At 49.3% G+C, this 19,889-nt stretch overlaps 1 protein-coding gene across 1 annotated transcript in view; it reads right to left on the bottom strand.

Moving 5' to 3' along the window:
• PRKAR1B (protein kinase, cAMP-dependent, regulatory, type I, beta) overlaps positions 1-19,889 on the bottom strand; it is a 167,785-nt gene that overhangs the window by 35,199 nt on the left and 112,697 nt on the right. The window contains exons 6-7 of the mRNA XM_006859802.1: positions 14,537-14,695; positions 2,843-2,903 (exon numbers count right to left, since the gene is read on the bottom strand). Of these exons, the coding sequence (XP_006859864.1) occupies positions 2,843-2,903; positions 14,537-14,695 (220 nt within the window). The remainder of the gene's footprint in view (positions 1-2,842; positions 2,904-14,536; positions 14,696-19,889) is intronic.

The following is a 19,889-nucleotide window of genomic DNA, read 5'->3' as shown; positions in this document are numbered from 1 at the left end:
AAAACAAACATCCTTGTTCACATCTCCTTTGTCCTTGTGGGAGACATTTGTCAACTGTAAATTCAGAAGCAGGCTTATAGCACCAGCTCCTACGATTGCTCATTTATTTTCGAGTTTTGCAGTGGTCATATTTTGTTTAATTAGTTCTTCCATCTCCCTTTAAATGCCTTTCTGTTGTTTTATCTCTGGCCTTTGTTTTCTTGCATCTGCATTTCTATTAGATTCTATCTCCAAAGTTTTGAAGTAGACCTTGATTTCTATTTCTTTCTGGCTGAGTTCTTTCCTGGCTGTCACTGGCTCTGAGCGTTCTCTGTGGTTCCTGCACTTGAGCAGAGCCGTCATACTATTTCTCTCCAGCTCGTACAAACTTGACAGAAGCCAATTTGTGGGGAAATTTCCTCCTGGAGTCCCTAGAGGTGATGACTTTGTCTTCATTAATCTAATCTCTAGTTTGAAGGACCAGCAATGCATTCCTGCCATTTTTCTATAGCCTGAGGGTGCAGGGGTGGCAGAGTTCAAGTAGAAACCACAGTCTCTTCTAATACTGAGTGTGAGTGTGTGTGTGGGGTGGGGGTGGAGGGGCTGCCCTGTTTCTGTGGGGAGAATCCTAGAACTGGAAAACTGTCCCAATCCTGTGCTTTTTATCCCAGTTGCTGACACCCCTGACACCTCAACAGATATTTGGCTAGTGTTTGCTTTTCTTTTCCTTTTCACACCATTAAAACCAAACACCAAAACTCAATGTCACTGAGTTGATTCCAACTCATAGAGACCCTATATAGGGATTCTGAGGCTTTATGGGAATATCTTTATGGGAACAGACAGCCTCATCTTTCTCCCGTGGAGTGGCTGGTGGGTTTGAATTGCCAACCTGCAGTTAGCAGTCCAACTCCTAACCCACAGCACTACCAGAGTTCCTTTAGGTTCTAAGCGAAGGAGAGCATGCTTAGCCCCTCATCTTTATCCAGAAGCCTAGCCAAGTTGTGGGCATCACTAACAGAAAGAAGCCCTACGCCGTGATGATTTCTGTCTGATAGATACTCAGCTGTTACACGCTTTCTCAGCGAACTCTCCCCTCCAGGATCTAGGATTGTGCTGTCCACTGTGGCAGTCACTAGCCATGTACAGCTCTTTATGTTTGGTGGTGGTGGTGTTAAGTGCTGTCAAGTCGGTTCCGACTCATAGCAACCTTATGTAGGGTTTCCTAAGAGCAGCTGGTAAACTTGAACCACCAAACTTGCGGTTCAAACTGACTTTGCAGTCTAGCACACTAACCTGCAGTGCCATACCAGGGCTCCCCTTTATGTTTAAATGAACTAAAGTGAAAATTCCATTCCTTGGCCCAATGAGCCACATTCCAAGTGCTCAAGGGGGCAGACATGAAGCATTTTCATCTTCGCAGAAAGTTCCGTTGGACGAGGCTGCCTAAAATGGTATCTATTTGTCACTTTCATTAAAGTAACTCCAAACCACCTGGAATATTTTGTGGGAGAGAACTTGGTTGGCACGCCTGGAAGTTCACAAACCCGAAAAGAAAGCCAGTGTGCTTAGCAGATCTGGGAGAAGACAGATTTAGGATGAAACTAAACAGGTTCAGGGGCAGCTCAAAGGAGCTCTGTACAGTATTGGAGAGCAACTCAGATGCAGAGGAAAGGCTGGAGGAAATGAGGGTGAGGCAGGGGACCAGGGGACACAGACTGGAAGAGGGAAGCAAACGCTGGGGCAGGGACAGGCAGGGGCTAGGGAGGAGAATGCAGACAAAGAAGCATGTGCGTGTGAGTGTATGTATATGTTTGAGAAAGTGTGAATGAGTATGTGTTATTGTGCGTGTGTTTGTGAGCATAAGTATGTGGAAGTTGTGTGGGTGGGTGCCGTGTATATGTATGTATGTGCACATGCGGTGTGTATGTGTATGTTTGTGCACACCTGGTGTGTGGGTGTGGTATGTATATGTGCAAATCAGGTGTGTGACTGACTGTGGTGTGTATATGTATATTTGTGCACATGCAATGTGTACATGTATGTTTATGTACATGTGGTGTGTGTATGAATATTTGTGCATGTGTGGTGTGTGTGTGTGTTTGTGCACATGTGGTGTGTAGATGCAGTATGGTTGCCACACCTGGTGTGTGGGTATGGTATGTATGTTTGTGCACATCGGGTGTGTGAGTGTGGTGTGTATATATATGTTCGTGCACATGTGGTGTGCATATGTATGTTTGTGCATATGAGGTGCATGTGGTGTGGTGTGGGGAGATGTGGGAGGAGTGTTTTATGCGGTGTGCTCACGTGTGTATGTGTGGTATGTTTAGTATGCATGAGGAGGCTTCAAAGAGTTTCTGGAAGGAATGGAATGAAAAGATCATGGATTTTCCCCATGAACTTTTTGAAGCACCCTTGTATGTGCATGTGTGTGGTGTGTAAGGAAAGTGTGGGTGGGAGCATATGTGCTGAGGCGTCCAAGTGTGGTGTGTACATATGTGTACTGTGCATGATGAATGTGTGCATGTGTGCATGGGGCTATGTGTGTATATATCTGTGTGATGTGTATATGTGCATGTCCAGGGTGTGTATGTGTGCACTCATGTTCAATGTGTGAGTGTGTGTAGCATGTATGTGTGACATGAGTGTGTATGTGCAGGTATGTGTTTGCACAATGTGGTTTGTGTGTGTGTGTGTGTGTGAATGTGTGTGTAAGCACATGATGCAGAATACTAGAGCATGTCCCTCACTAGCCAGGAAGAGGTGGGAACAGACAGGCTGGTTGGTGGGGAGCACACAAGACCACAGAGGGGCCCATAGAGGACAGACAGAGCCCACCCAGGGTGGAGGAGACACTGACCTAGGATGGAGACCTTGCTGAGGAACTCTTCGTACATCTTGCGCTTCCTGAGGGTGCTTCCCTGTTCAGGAGAAAGAAAAACACTGAGAAGCAAGTGGGTTTCCACGTCTGAGTCGCATCCACATTTCCGGAATTGCCCACATCACTCACTTTCAGCTCTCAGATGGAGATTTTTTTTAAAAAATTCCAAGTCCCCAGAGTCTCAGATGATGGAGATTCCAGTGAGCTGCTACTGTATTTTATCCCCTCCACACACCTCCCTCCTCTGTGACTGCCCCCTCCTAATCAACTGGGATTCATGATTGGCTTATAAAATGGACAATCAACCAGAGCCCTTCCCTTATAGTTCATATGCTGAAGGGAAGTCAGAGGAAAACTGGAAGCTGTCTGCAGCCAGGTTCCCCTCCCCAACCTCCCAAAGCCACCCCACCAAAACAAAAATCAAATGTGTAATAGATTAGAGAGTATAAAACAGACATTGGCTAAGTGCCTAGATCCAACAGTGCCTGACGCTGTTTCCTCCTACATCCTTCCTAGGTAAAAAAAATAAATAAATAAAATGTTATAAATCACTTTTACTTCCCCAAACCCCAAAAGCAATGAACAATGTGATACTAATAAACAGAGCCCTGTCAGCCTTTAAGTGCATTAAAGCAAGGTACACATCTCAGCAAGCAGACGGGGCCACAGGTCAGCTAGAACGAGGTGAAGAAGCCAGTATCAGTCTAGTAGAAAGCAGCCTGGATTTCAGCCTCACTCCTCCCTTCCATTGCTAGTTGGTGCTCCAACAACCATTTTGGGTCCTTGTGAATGGAAGGGTGACATGGCGAAGCAACAGGTAGGAAGGATTCTGGTCTCCTGATCCCTAGAACAACATGCCCACCCTGATCAGACTACTTCCAGAGTTCCTGAAGGTGATCGAGAACTATCTGGTGTAAGCAATTCATTTAAGTTGTTTTGAATATTTCTGCTTTAACCACCCATGCCTGGTATTCCTGCCTGGAAGTGACAGTCTATGACTTTCAAAGTCAGACTATAAAAGACACTGTATCTTCTGTCCTCCATCTCAGAGGAAGCCTCCAGCCACCAGCTAGCACCAAAAATGGACCCTCAGCGTCCAGAGACAGTCCAAGAATGCTGCCTCAGGCGAGGCCTCCAGCTGAGTGAGCCATGCCTGACCCTCAGAAGCTGTGTAGTAAACATCACTGTCAGCTACTAACAGGGTTACTCAGCAAGAGCCAACTTAGACTTCCAACAGAACCTAACACCAGCCAAGGGAATGGCAAGCTGCTTAAAGGCATGTAGGCAGGTTAGCAGAACGACTGTCCCACTGCTTACTGTCATTGTGAAAGAGAGTCCCATGGCTCCTCACCAGCCTCTCCTGGATCCCTGTGACCCACCCCCACCCCAGAACTGTCAGAAGCAGGAGATATGGGGAAAGGAAAGAGGAATAAGGCTCCGACTCAAGGCAACCCCAGGTGTGTCAGAGCACGTCTGGACAATACAGGATTTTCAAGACTGTGACCTTTCAGAAGCAGATTGCTGTCTTCTGAGGGGCCTCTGGGTAGCCTCGAAGCTCCAACCCTTTGGTTAGCAGTGTACATTACACTATTCCTTACATATAGGTTGATTCTGGCTCTCAGCAGCCTGATGTGGTTGCTGTCAGTCTGGACATTTCCCTCTAGGAGAACTGTTCAGTGTCTCCCCTCCACTCAAATCAGCAGCATTGCCCTCGAGAGGAGAAGCCATGGTGACACCAGGGGATCTGGGTGGCTGGCCCTGCACTTGGCACATGCGGGTATCATCGAAATCCCTGTGACAACTCCCGAGAAATAGACATTAAAGAAAATAAGGAAGGCAGAGATTCCAGGGAGCTTGTTCAGAGTTCTCCCATTGGAATGGTGAAGTGGGACCTGAACTGGGATGGTCTGCCTAGCTAGTTCTGGGTTCCACCTCTTGGCTTCGCGTTTTGAAACTCGGCTACTCAGAGTCTGCTTGAGTCTTCTCTGAAAAGGGTCCCTTGCACCATGTTTGAGAACACTGGAGGCTCAGAGGTAGAATGCTCACCTTCCAGGTGGCAGTTCGATTTCAGCCACTGCGCATCATGAGCAGCCATCACCCAACTGTCAGTGGAGGTTTATGTGCTGCTATGATGCTGACCGGGTTTCAGCAGCACTTCCAGACCAAGATGGACTAGGAAGAAAGTTCTGGACATCTACTTCTGAAAATCAGCTAATGAAAACCACCCTATGGTTCACAAAGCTCTGGTGCCCAACCATCACATGATGGGTGCAAAGGACACAGCAGAGTTTTGTTCTGTTGTGCGTGGTGAGTCACCTGGATTGGGGTGGGCAATAATAAGGTTGTGACTTTATTATCATGGGATCAAAGAGGAGCTACAAAAGGAGCCCCTCCTGCAGTGTAGGGTGTTGGCGGCTGCCCCCAAGTAGGAGGGAAGCAGATTCACCACCCTCCCTGTCCTCTCTGTGCTGGAATGGAGGTTTGGAGACCCCTGCTCAGGGGAGGGGAAAGGGGTAAGGGAAAGAAGAGAGTGAGATCCATTGGGAAAGGAGGAAATGCAAAGCAGAAAGCTAGTGGCACCACATGCCTGTCCCCAGAAAAGTATGACAAAAATGTGAGCAGAGATGGAGAGGGGGGAGGAATGACTCTGAAGTCCCGGACGCTGCCACGGGGCTAAAGCAAGAGTTTTCCACAGTTGTTTGTTCTGGAATTCTGAGTGGCAGAGCTGACTTTCCCACGCATCACACCCGCCTGGGCACAGGCTGTTTCCGGTACCAAGTTCCTCTCCTCTCACCTCCCCAAAGCCAGGCAGCATGTCACCATACAAGTCCAGGACACAGGCTCCTGGAACAAAGTCAAGTCCTCATCCCCAGAGGGGATGATGAATCCAGCTGGGGTGCTGCCCAATGGGAATGGAGGCCATGAGGATGATTCTGCACCCTAAGTGTCCTGGGGCCCCACACACAGAAGAAGTTGCATGCCTAAAGATGGAAATGAGCCTCCCACATGTTGCCAGATGTTTGTGGACTTGAGGCCAGTCTGCCTCTAACTCAGTGAACAGAGATAATAAAAACACCTGCCTCACTGGGCCATTGTGAGGACTGAGTCCCAACAGAGTAAGTTATGCTGGTGATGGTGGTGATGGAGACGGTGGATGGAGATGGTGGTAGTGATGATGGAGGTGGTGATGATGGTGATAATGGTGATGGTGGTGATGGAGGCGGTGGATGGAGATGATGGAGGTAGTGATGGTGTGATGATGGTGATCTTAACAGTGGTGATGATGAAAACGGCAATGGTGGTAGAGAAGCTGGTGATGGTTACAATGACAATGGTGGTGATGATAGTGGTGGCGGTAATGGTTACTATGATGGTGGTTGTGGTTGTAGTGGTGGGGGTAGTGGTGATGATAGAGTTGGTTATTATCATGATGATGGTGTTGATAGTGATGGTGATGATGGAGGTGATGGTAATGGTTATTATGATGATGGTGGTAGTAGTGGTGATGGTAATAGTGGTGGTGATGGTGGTGGTAGTGGTGATGGAAGTCATGATGGAGGTGGTGGTAATGGGTATTTTGATGATGGTGGTGGTGGCAATGGTGGTGATGGTGATGATGGTAGTAGTGGTAATGGTTATTATGATGTTGGTGATGGTGGTAGTAATGGTGATGGTAATAGTCGTGGTGATGGTGGTGGTAGTAACGGTTATTATTATGATGATGGAGGTGGTGGTAGTGGTGATAATCTTGGTAGTGGTGATGGTGGTGATGATAGAGGTGGTGGTAATGGTTATTTTGATGGTGGTGGTGGTGGTAGTAATGATAGTCTTGGTAGAGGTGGTGATGATGGAGGTGGTGGTGATGATGAGAGTGGTAATGGGGAAGATGCATGTGTTGATGATGATGGTGGTTGTGTAATGAAGATGGTGATGGTGATGGTGGTGGTCCTTACTGCGTACAACAGAAGACATGTGAGTGGGGGAGAGTCACCATACTCCAATTTCAACCCCAGCCAGTCCAGACCTAATTCACATGCACTCTTAGATCAGCCTCACCCTTTCGGGCCTCAATTCCCCCATCAGAAGAGTGACAGGGCTGGACATCACAGTCTCCAAGTGTCTAACCATGGGAAGAGAGCAGTCGATTCCATTATGCACCTGCTGTAAGCTAGGCCCTGTATGTCACGTGTCCTGTGCTTCCCATCAAATTGGGAGGCCCCACGAGTGTACAGCATTTGCCCAAGATCTAGAGTCCATAGGTGGTGAGTGAACAACTTCAGTTGCTAACCAAAAGGTTGGGGGTTCAATCCATCCAGAGCTGCCCTGAAAGAAAGCACTGGCAGTCAATTTCTGAAAACTCAGTCCCCGAGAATCCTATGAAGCAGACCTCTACTCTGACACACGTGGAGTTACTGTAAGTCAGAACTGAGTCCAGCTGGTTTTAGTTTGCCCAGCGGGTGTGGAGTGGAGTTGGGGCCAGACTCCGGGCCCCTCAGGCACAAAATCCCATGCTTTCTCCACATACCGTCCCACAGCTCAGAGACTGCAAAACATACAGGGCCCCTCTGAGGCCGTGCACAGAGAACTGGAGAGTTCTGAGACCCCACTGTCCTAATCCTTTCTTCCCAGATACTGGCACCCAGAGTCCCCATAGCCCCACATCCCGAAAATGGGTATCATAGCCCAGTTAGAGGATGTGGACCCAGTGAGGAGCCCTGGGAATGGGGCTTAACTTGTCCCCAATGAACATTCCTGAAACTTTGCCGGGGCTGTCTGTTAGCAGAGCTTACTCGGGGAAAGTCGAGGGTTAAAGTGACTAAGTTAAAAGCATTTCTGTGTTACTGCGGCTCTGCCACTGGTCAGCCGCGACCAGCCCCTGTGGCCACTTTGATCCCTGCTGGCGGCACAGGCTACTGCTTTGATGTGACGATCCCACTGGTGCCGAGTCCTGGGAACCACAGAGACGGGGTGGGGTGAGTCGGCCTTCTAGGGGTGCCGCTGGGAAGCAGGCAGTGGAATCTGCTGAAGCAGGAAGGGCGAAGGCTGTGAACTGGGCCAGAAGGCTAGAGGGAGGGCGAGGCTAAGAGAGCAGGCTAGCTGCCAGCCTCACCCCACCAGGGAGCCAGAGATGGCCAGAGAAAACCAAAGCCAGGTGTACACAGGTTTCACAAGCCTACAGGTACCTAGGACTAGTCGAGGATGATCCACGTTCAATCTAGGGGTGCATGCTGAGGCACATGGAGCCTGGGAACCAGGAGACATGGGTTCCCAGTCTGCCTCAGTCTGTGACCAGCGAGGGAAACTTCAGAGTCATGTGGAGCATGAGCTTTCTGCCTGCCAGTCCTGGTTCAAATCCCACTCTGACACTCATGGTATAGGTGACCTTTTTGCTTCTCTGAACCTCAGCTTCCTCATCTGGAGCTTGCTCCATATCTGTCTCTGCACTCCGGAGTGGCTGCTGGGAGCCCTACCTTGGGGACTTTGTGGCATGCCTGTAGCACCCCCTGGGACAGCTCTGAGCCATGCAAAGCAGATGCAAGGATGGCTGTTTGACATATACAGGGGCAGGCTTGCCCAAGACCTGCCCGTCTCCCCAGACACTGTAGTGGGCTGGCTAGTCTCCCTCTTCCTTGTCATTCTCCTAGTTTCTTCTGTGCATCTAGTCCCTCTCCAGCTGCGGCTCTTGACTGTGGGTCTGCGGTCATTGTTGCTGGCCCAGTGAGGTCCAAAAGCAGAGCTCAGGGGGAAGGATCCATACAAGGGTATATCATATAAAGCTAATTGCATACAAATATGGTCAAAACATTTAAATATCTTCTTTGTGCCAAGAATAGATGGGGTCCCTGTCTTCACAAAACCAACTATACATGGGTCAGTCAAAAAGTAATGCAACCTGCGGTCTTTGACTGGTGACTATGTTTGGTCACTGATAAGGGGAAGTGAGGGAAAAACAGCAATGAAGCTGCGAGCTAAGTCCAACCATGTTCAATAGACTCCTGTGAACTCGGGTGAAGACCTGGTCGGCCAGCATTGTAGCAAGACCTGAGGAGTCCTGGGTCCAGAGTCAGTGACATAGCCACAGAGAACTAGAGTGGAGAGTGAAGCATCCAGCTGATAAGAAGAGAGGGCATCTGCACAAGAACACCCACACTTGCAGATAATACCCACTTGACCTGCTTCAATAGCTAGATGATCAGAGCTCAACTAGAAGAAGAAAGAAGAGGGAAAAAAGAAGAATCTGATACAATTTGATGAACTTGGCCTACACCTATGGATTCAGTAGCTCAAAAGAGGGAACAGAGCTTTACAGCAAGGATCATTCCCACCCCCCTCCATATACACAGTAGACAGGGGTGGGCAACTTGGACATTGGCTACCCAAAATGGGGGGCTACAAAGGCAAGAAGTGACTGGCTTACAAGCTTTCAAGAGGGAGCCTTGATCCAGAAGGCGCAGAGGAAGGTAGAATCTCCACTGAGTAGTATCCAATCTGTCTGGGTGGGGCTGATGAAAGGAGATGGAGATAGGTCTCTGGTGGTACAATAGTGAATAATTGTTATCAGGACTGACTGTGAGGGTTGGAAATGTAAAGGTAGACGTTTTGTAGCAAAAGGAGGGGAGTGATTGACTTTGCAGTCTAGGAGCGGAGGTCCCTGGGACCATCAAGGGAGAAGACCAGAGAGCGGGACCCTACCCAGAGAAGTAGTGACGCCAGAGATGAAGGCAGAGGCGATGACGTGGAGCGATGGAGTGGCTGGGGACTCCAGATCCAGAGAAGGGGAGGGGCTGTGTGTTAATTAATGACCAAAGGGCAGGCTTGCAGGGTATATACCCTTTGGTTGTTTGAGGATGCATGGAGGGGATTGTAATCATGGCAATGAAATGATATACAATAGGATGAATGTAAAGCTAATGTTCTCCCATGTAAACTATCACATAATTCACAATAAAAGCCTTAAAAAAATTAAAGGAGTTATAAAAGTTAAAAAAAAAACAAAAAAAACAAAAAAAAAAGTAATGCAACCAGGGTTCCAGTTTATATATGCATGGGCTTATTCCAAACAGCAGGTGTTTAAGCATGTCTTTGCAATCCATGGAGTTCTCTCAGTAATAGACTTGTCTTAGTCTTGTTTCAATGCCATTAAAAAGGAATCTAATTAAAACAATAGGATTATAAACTGGGTTTCTAACCACAAGATCAGCAGTTTGAATCTACCAGTCACTCTGTGGGAGAAAGATGCGGCTTTCTGCTCCTATAGAGATTTACAGCCTCGGAAACCTGGTACAGGGTCTCTATGAGTCGGAACTGACTCTAAGGTATACAACACCAATGAAAATGTGGCTTCTGAGGGGATCTGGGCCAGTTCAATTCAAGGCAAAGAGGTCAGCTCCTAAGGTTATGGCAATTTGGAGGGTGGGGACGGGATTCCTAAAAAGTTTTCTCAAAGAACACAGAAAGATCATGAGGACTTATTAGCAAGAAGGTTTAAGAAAATGGAAATTTGCACTAGTGAGAAAAAAGGGGCCAGAAAATTTGCACCAAGGAGCTTTTTGTCCCCATCCTGACAATGCACCTGCTCATTCTTCAAGGGTAGCAAGGGCTGTCCTTGGAGAATCTCACTGGGAAAGCTTTCCCATCCACCCTACCATCCTGATCTCGCCCTCTCAGACTTCTTTTCTTGCCAAAATTCAAAGACAGTTGAAAAAGAACACAATTTGAGTCTTTTAAGGATGCCCAAACTACCATTTTGAGGTGGTGTAAATTGAAGAGCGTAGAATTCTTCAGGGGAGAGTAAGAGAGATGGAAACACCACCTTAAGCAGTATGTAGCCCTAGATGGAGGAATATGTTGGGAAACAATAGCTTCATATTTTGATATTTCTGTTTAATAAAGGTTTCTGTGATTTCATAGTGATACTCATTGACTCACTGGGGCACCAGAAGATTCCGGGAGAATAAAGGTCCCTGAAGTTTAAAAGAAACAACACGTAATTTGGAGGACATAGGCCCAATGTCAGGTGGTGGACTGGGACGCTGAAGATGAGGTGGAGCCCCGTCCAGCCAAGGGGACATGGTCAGTGCCTGGTCTCACTGAACTCTCTTATTCCTTCAGGACATGTACAAGAAGGAGAGGAAGGGACAGGCCACTGTACAGAACCTTCTGGATCAGACACTCAGATCTTCTGCCCGGAGAACCCACCGGGGCTCTTAGCAAACCCCTGTGTGCACACATATTGCGTGGAGGGTGCATTCAAGCACGCCCAGATTGAGGGCCGATGGAAGCACACCGCCATGCCCCAGGATACTCCGCTTCCTCTCCGGAGATCTGCAGAGCCCCATGCCTTCCCCTAGCCATAGCTATTCTTAGTGCCCAGGGATCCGAAATTAAAGCTGAGGAAGCGTCGGCCGCCTCAGTGGTTTGGGAATGTCACTGAATAGAAATTTCCAGCCACAGAAGTGCCATAGCCAAGAAAGGCTCAGCGTCGACAACGGCAGAGGGCCAGCAGCTTATGCGGGGTCCGGGCCAGGTGCACCGAGAGAGAAGGAAGTGACGCATCCTCTGCCCACTCCCAAAGCTGGGTGCAGATGTCTCAACCCAGGCAGCTCTCCAGCAAGCACGGAGTCAGAGAATGGAATGGACATGCACACCATCCAAAGTGACTCTCTATGAGGGGACAGTATGTCCACAGTCCTACATGAGACTCAGGCAGTTGGCAGGTTCCCCTGATGTCTCTTAGGATCGCAGTGGGTGCTCAGTCAATGTGTGTTAGGTGCCTAGTTGGTGCTCAACTAATGTGGGTTTTCTGGGGGGTGGGGAACCTAGTCAATGTCTGTTAGGTACATGGTGGTGGACATCTTAGTCAACGTCTGTTGGGTGCATTAGGGTGGGCGCCCAGTCATTGTCTATTAGGTACATGGTGGTGGGCACCATGTCATTGTCTACTAGGTACATGACGGTGGGTGTCCAGTCATTCTCTGTTAGGTGCATGAAGGTGGGCTTGCAGTCAACATCTATTAGGTCCATTAGGCACATGATGGTGGGCGTCCAGTCAATATCTCTGGTACACGATAATGGGCATCTAGTAAGTATCTGTTAAGTACCTGAGGGTGGGCATCCAGCCAACATAACTTAGGTACCTGACGGTGGGCGTCCAGCCAACATAACTTAGGTACCTGACGGTGGGCGTCCAGTCAATGTCTCTTAGGTACCTGATGGTGGGCTTCCAGTCAATGCGTGCTGGGTGCATCATGGTGGGTGTCCAGTCAGTATCTCTTAGGAACATGATGGTGGGTGTCCAGTTAATGTTTGTTGTGGACGGTCAATTATTGTCTGTAAAGTTTGTGAACAAGAATCTCACCTAGCACAGTGTCTAACAAAGTAATTGTTCAGCAGATCACATTGAACCCCACTTGGTGGTAGGAAGAACTGGTCATTTCAGTAGGTCTAGGACAGATCTAGGAGCTCTGGTAGCGTAGTGGTTACGAATCGGGCTGTGAACCACAAGGTCAGCAGTTCAAACCTACCAGCTGTTTCACAGGAGAAAGATGAGGCTTTCTGCTCCCGTAAAGATTTACAGTCTCAGAAACCTTGTACAGGGTCACTATGAGTCGGAACCAACTCCACGGCACATAACCACCACCAGGACAGATCTGCCATCCTGCAGATAACTTGCCCCCTCTGTCTATTAAACTGTTGGTTCCCATTTGGTGCATGTGTGTAAGCAGGGCAGCTCTTGGGCCTCATGTATCCTTATACCCTCACCAGTCCTTCTCCTAAACTATCCCAGGACCACTTTCTGTCTCCCACCAGCATCTCCCTGGACCTCAGCTCCATCCTTGGAAACAACATTTCATGGGAAAGTCTTGCAGGATGCACCTGCTGGGCTGACCCTTGACTGGTGGCTGGTGGTGGCTATGTGCTGTGGAGTCGGAACCGACTCATAGCGGCCCTGTACAGGGTTTCTGAGGCTATAAATCTTTACGGGAGCAGAACGTCTCATCTTTCTCCAGTGGAACAGCTGGTAGTTTCTAACTGCTGACCTTAAGGTTTGTAACCACTACACTATCAGAGACCCTTGACTAGACCACTGCAATGTGGAGCAGGTGGCGAGCGCCCACCTCCCACCTTGACTCTGGATGATCTTGTACACAAAGCTGAGAGAAGGTGTTGTGGCAGGGATGGACTCTAGTGTGTGGGGGTATCCAGGAGCAACCATAGGTCCCCCAGGAATGAGCTCATCACAGTTACTTCCCTCCTAAACAGAGATGGATCCCTGGAGCAAAGGTCCAACAGGTGCACGTGCTGAGCACAACCATTCTCGGAGTGTGCACTGAGAGACGGCTTGGCAGAATCCCAGAGGCCATGCTGACCAGGATCTCCTGGACTATCATCAGCCAGCTCAGTGACCACCTTGGAGAATCCCTGGTCCACCCACCACAACGGGGTCAAGCACAGATGATCAAGAAGTGAAAGGGCCAAAGAACTGGAGCCCTGTGACCAACAGTGATCAACAAGTCAGGACAGTCAGGGTGGAATCCTCCTAGACTGAAGCCTTCCATCTACCTGACCCAGGGACCCAGCTCGCAGGGCACTCCCCACACTCACTGATGGCCATGAGCTGCCTGAGAAACAACTGGGTCCAAAGCAGCTCTGTCCCTCTTCTGCTCAAACCTCTACTGTAGCTCCTAATGACTCCCGCAGGCTTCTCCCACCCAGGATGTTCCCTCACGGTCACCTTTGCAGTTTTTTCAGGCCAACGCTGTCCTCCTACAGAACCCTTAAATGTCCCCCCATTAGGGGGACTCTCTTGCACTGACCTTTGTATAAGACAGCAGCCCCTTCTCACCTCTTCACCCATCCTCACTTCTCTCCCCTGCTTGTTTTCCTCCATCACCAGACCAGGTGTGTGTTTGTTAGGGGCCTGTTTCCCCCTCTACAAGGTCAGCTTCACAAAGGCAAGGTCCTTCTGGAACCAACTTCCCTGAACACACCCAGTGTTCCCCAGAGCTGAGGACCGTGCCTGGCGGGCAGGATGCATGCGAGCAAGTGCTGAACAGACAACAGAAGTTCTGGGAGGGTCTTCTCGGTTCACAAGCTCATCTCCAGGAGCTCCTGTGAACACCTGTCCAGGTGGCCATTGCCCTCCAGGGGCCCTCAGTGCCAGCATGACGCATAGGCACGCATCCATGTATGAACACACACACTCACATGCTTAGCAGTTAGCTGAGGAGAAGAGAAAACCCAAAATGCTAATGGCTTAAAAACATAAGGGCCTATCCCCATATAACGGAAGTGTGGCACTGAGCATAGCAAATCTGACAGAGTGGTCCCATAGCATCACCAGGGATCCAAGCTCTTTCATCTCTTTGCTCATCATAGTGAATGGGCTTCATTTTCAAAGTCAATTCATGGCCCAAGAGGTTGGTTGGAGCACCAGCCATCACAATACATTCCACACAGTTGGAAGGAGAAAGGGAAGGAGGGCAGAGGGGGCTTTACAGAAGCTTTCCAGCATCATTTCCAACATTATATACCCATTTCATAGAATATCTCTGCATTGGAGTAGAGGTGCGTCCCAGTTTCCTGTGGAATGCTTGGTCCTAGGTGGGCATCAGGCTCGGTCACCTGTTCTCCCAGCTCTGGGGAAGCCCCCACATTCACGGCACCACTCACCATGAGGATGCGGCGGTAGCTGTCGCGGTCGATGCCCCAGAGCTTGAGGTCTGTCTTGGCCTTCACCGTGGCTGCCCTGGGGGTGCCATAGATGAGTGCAAGCTCCCCGAAGCTGCCTCCCTCGCTAATGCCAGTCACCCACTCTCCATTCACGTACACCTGCAGGGACACAACAAGAGGACACGGTAGGGTACACATGGGAACCAATGGGAGGTGGGGCACTGCAGGGAGGGTGCGGCTGCTTCGGCCATCACGTCAGGGCAGACTCCGCTCCCCTCCCCAAGTGTGGATAGTCTTACAAGGTGAACATCCCTTCCAGACCTCCAGAGATACAGCTGACAGCCACCATGTGACTTTTCAGCCCTGGAGTCAGACCCCAGAGGAAGGGGGCCCTCAGGTGTGAGGATGGGAATGCCAGGGGCCGAGGCAGGATAGGAATGCCAGGGGCCGAGGCAAAAGCAGGCACCAAACAGGTCTCTGGTTCCCAGCAAAGCATGCCCAGGCCTTCTAGACAATTCCTCATCAACTTCAGGCTCAGCCTCTCTGGGCCTCAGTTTCCCCAACAGCACACCAAAATGTGACGCTTCATGTCTCCCATGGATTGTTGGCCCCTGGCTCATGGCGAGCCCAGTCCTGCGCCATCCCAATTGGTTATAGATGGAACTGCTCTGACCCACAGGGTTTGCATCGGTGGATTTTTTGGAAGCAGACTACCAGAGCTTTCTTCCTAGTCTGCCTCAGTCAGGAAGCTCTGCTGAAACCGGTTCAGCATCAGCAAGCCTCCAGGATAGACAGGTGGTAGCTGAGCATGAGCTGCACAGCCAGGACGCGAACCTGGGTCTCCTGCATGGAGGAAGTTAGAGATTCTACCACTGCGCCACCACCACCCTCACACTCTGACGTCTCTGACATATGCCCCTGCTTGTGCTTTTCCCCCAGTGGAAACCTCTCTCTCTCTCATCTCTTCATTCATAAACTCCCCCAACCTCCCCTGCTTCCATCTGAAAGTCCACCTTCCCACCCACCTTCAACCATCCACTTTGCTTCCAACTGCCTACTTGGAAGGAGCTCTCTCCCAAGGGCCTTTTCTCCTTACGGGTAGCATCCAAGCTCCCTGGGTCTGAACCGTGAATGGAGGCCCTATGGCTGGAAGGGACCGGGACAAGATTCCCTTTCACCGGCGTGGCACAGTGTCTTTCTATGCACTGACTGCATTCCGCTCCCCGCAAGAATAGTACAGATTGTGTATTGTGTGAAGTGTGCAGCTCCAGTCACTATAAATCGACACAATGCCTACTCTTCATGCCTCAGTGGGTCAATGGGCCTGAAGAATGGCTCCTATTGGCCAAACGGGTGCACATCGGCAAAGATTCACTACGGTGAATCATGGAAGCGATTATGACTGCCATCAATGCTTCATTATGTTGACAATAACGGATGTACAGAGCTGCCCGTCTGAAAGAGAACGCCCCGCAGGTGATAACTCCACAATGAAGTGTGCGAGGGGGAGGAGGCGGGCTAACAGGCCGACTGTCAAGTTTCAAAGGAAAGAGAGAGGATAGTGGTCTAAGGGGAGATAGGCCTGGAGGAGTTTGTACATCTGCTCTGGAAAGCTTTCGGAGTGGGGCTGGAGAGATCCACCTCCAAGACTGAGCAGGGAGCCCTACTGCCCCACCCTACTTACTGAAGGGGACTTGGGGCAGCAAGGCACAGAGGGAAGCAGTAGCTTCCAGTAAACAGGTCACTAGATCACCCAGAAAACAAGTGCCCTCCAACCAAGGGCATGCGCCGCCTGGTGAGAGCTTGCTGGTGGGCCACTGTCAACAACCACAGAATTCCAGGGGTGGAAGGGAGCTCAGAGAGGAGCACTCGACTGCCAATCAAAAGGTGAACGGTTTGAACCCACCAGCCGCTCCAAGGGAATCTGCTCCAGTAAAGGCTGGGTCTCAGAAACCCCACGGAGAAGCTCTACTCTGTCCTGTAGCGTCTGGATCAACCTGGTGGCGGTGAGTAAGGGCTGGCTGCAGCCAACATTCCTGTGCATGACTTAGGTCACTGTTGTGGACTAAATGACATCCCTCAAAAATACACACTGAAGCCTTAACCTTGGTACCTGTGAATGTGAGCTCCTTTGGAAATAGGATCTTCAAAGCTCTTATGTTGTTGCTGTTGTTAAGCGCCATTGAGTTAGTCCGACCCAAAGCGACCTTCTATAGGGCTTCCAAGGAGCAGCTGATGAGCTTGAACCGCCAACCTTGCAGTTGATTGTACTGGAGTAGTCCGAATCTCTTCAGGCCAAACCAAAACCAAAACCACTACCACGACTCATCGCTACCCGATGTCGGGTTACTGAGACTGTCCACGGTTACTGAGACTGTCCACGGTTACAGGAGCAGACAGCCTCAGCAGCTCAATGCCTAACCCACAGTGCCACCAGGATGTTGTTGTTATTAGATGCCATCGAGTAGATTCTGACTCACAGCAACCTTATGCACAACCAACACTGCCCTGTGCCACTGTTATATTCAAGCCCATCACTGCTGCCACAGTGCCAATCCATCTCATTGGGGACCTTCCTCTTTATCTCTGACCTTCTACTTTACCAAGCATGACCTCCTTCTCCAGGGACTGGTCCCTACTGATAAAATGTGTCTGAAGCATTAGAAACGAAGTCTCTCCATCGTGGCTTCCAAGGAGCCCTTTTATAAGACACCAGGGAGTGGTACCTTATAAAAGGGGTCTCAGATGTGGAGACAGGGACACACAGAGAGAAGGGAGACACGTGTGAAGATGCAGCTGCAAACAGCAAAGGAATACCCAGGAGTGCCAACAGTCACAGCAGCTGAGGGAGAGGGCTAGAGCAGTACCTCTCAGCTGCAAGAGGAATCATGACCATGGCATCCTGAATTTGGAGACCGTAAAGCTCTGTGCTCCAAAGCCACCATGCTGGGGAGTTTTATTACAGCAGCCCAAGCCACATTGAGGGGGCCCTACACCCTCATTCCTCTTGGTGTCTACCTGGATCATGGGGTCTACTTACCAGCCTGAGCCTGACACCTATAAAAACCCACTTCCTTGAAGTCAATGCTCACTTACAGAGACATGGCAGTATGAAACAGAACTGTCCCTGAGGGGCTCCAAGGCCACAACTCTTTAAGGAAGCAGATTTGTCGCATCTTTCGCCTGCAGACCTTGTGGCTAGCAGCTGAGAGCTTATTCACTGTACCACCAGCACTACTTTATGCCTGTGCAGTTTCCCAATAATTACACCATCATCTTCCTCCGGTGTATCCGTATCCCTGAATCCACACCCCTGGTTGGAGGAGGTTTCTAGCTGAAGTGTGAGTGCCCTGGGGCTTTGGGAGGGAGTCTGAGCTTTGGAAGGAGTGTGTCTGAAACAAGGAAATCTAGGCAGGCAGGCAGCAACTGAGCCCCAAGGGGGCAGCTGCTTCTCCTTGGTGGTCTAGCTGCCCTGGGCATACACCCCACTTCACTGTCAGGTGCAGAGGAGGGTATGCACACCCCCAGACTTCCCAGGGACACACCCAAAAGAGAGCTTCTACTGCAGGTGGGACAGCAAGGACGTGGCACAGAGCAGTGTTCCAGGGGCTCCCTGTGTGGAGTCAGAACACCATTGTGTGACGGGGGCCGGGTCACACAGCACTGGGTCGCCCCGAGGACAAAGGGCCTCCCTTCTGTGGACACTGGACTCTCTCTCCCCAGTCCAGTGCTGGCTCCACTCCAGCCAACAAGCAAAGGGGCTACTTTTTGTCTTGTTTCGTCTTGTTTTGCTTCTTTTAAGAGAAAGATAGTAGATGGGCTAACTGGGCTACAAATATTTTTGCCTCCACCATTAATTAACTGCAGCTTCCCAGGGAGCCACAAAAACTCTACTACACATTCTTCAGTAGTTTACTCATTCACTAATTCACTTGTACATTCGTTAGTTTTGTTCATTAATTTTTCCATTCTCTCATTCATCTGTTTATTCGCTCATTGATTGATGCATTTGTTCACTCATTAGTTTATCCATTCATTCACTCATCCGTATACCCACTGTTTCCTGTAAGGCTGTATAGTGCCTGGAGACCAAGTAGTGAGCAAGACAGACAGACAGGCAGACTCCTGCTCACATGGAAGTCACTGACCTCACAAGACAGGTAGGTAATCATGCAAATGCATGTGCATTATACAATGTACTAAGAGCCTGTAGGATCACCACTGGACAACTACCTACAAGGCTGGCAGTTCAAAACCACCACCTGCTCCTTGGAAATTCTATATAGGGTCACTATAAGTCAGAAGTGACTTGACAGTATTTAACAACAACAACAAAAGGCCATGAAGAAACAGACTATTCAGAAGAAAGGGTTCCATGGGAGATGGGTCTCAGAGAGGACCCGTCCACAGAAGGGAACATCAGCTGGGCCCTGAATGCCAAGGAACCAGCTGTGCAAAGATTTGGAGGAAGACGGACGGAAGTGGAAAGGCCCCGAGGAGTTTTAATTTGTTTGTTTCTTAGGGTGCAAAAAAACAAGCAAATCGCTTATATTAAATTTCTAGAAGGATAAATGCACAATTATACACAATAGCCACAAGGTAAACACCCCAAGTGTCCATCAATAGATAGACACACACAATGTGGTCCTCTAACCTGAGCGTCCATCAACAGATGATGGCTAGACAATGTGGTCCATCTAACCCACATGTCCATAAACAGCTTTATGATAGACACAATGTGGTCCATCTAACCCGAGCATTTATCAACAGATGATTAATAGACACAATGTGGTCCATCCATACAATGGATTACTACTCAGTCATAAAAAAGGCACAACCCAAGTGTCCACCAACAGATGCTGGATAAGCACAAATGTGGTCAATCCACACAATGGACTCAGCCATAAAGAAAAATAAGATTCTGGTACCAACTACAACATGGATGAACCTTGAAAACATCATGCTGAAAAAAGTTAGATACTAAAGACCAAATATTGCATGATCCCACTTACATGAAAACGGCTGTTTTTGTTGTTGTTAGGTACTGACACCTATAGACTCCTCGTGACATAAGCACTCCATAGGGTTTCCTAGGCTGCCAGTTTGACAGTAACAGATCACCAAGTCTTTTCTCCTAGAGTGCTGCTGGGTGAGTTTGAACTGCCAACCTTTCTTTCAGTTAACACTTGAATGCATAACCCTTGCGCCACCAGGGTAGAAATCTCTAGAACAGACAAGTTCAGAGAGACGGGAAGTAGACTGTTGGCTACCTGGACTAGAGCAGGAGGTGGAAGGTATTGTTTTGTGAGGACACAGTTTCTGTTTGGGATGATAAAAAGTTTTGGAAACAAGA

Source organism: Chrysochloris asiatica, unplaced genomic scaffold, assembly GCF_000296735.1.
Source record: "Chrysochloris asiatica unplaced genomic scaffold, ChrAsi1.0 scaffold00034, whole genome shotgun sequence".
Classification (NCBI taxonomy): Eukaryota; Metazoa; Chordata; class Mammalia; order Afrosoricida; family Chrysochloridae; genus Chrysochloris; species Chrysochloris asiatica.
This window is presented reverse-complemented; position numbering and strand designations above follow the sequence as displayed.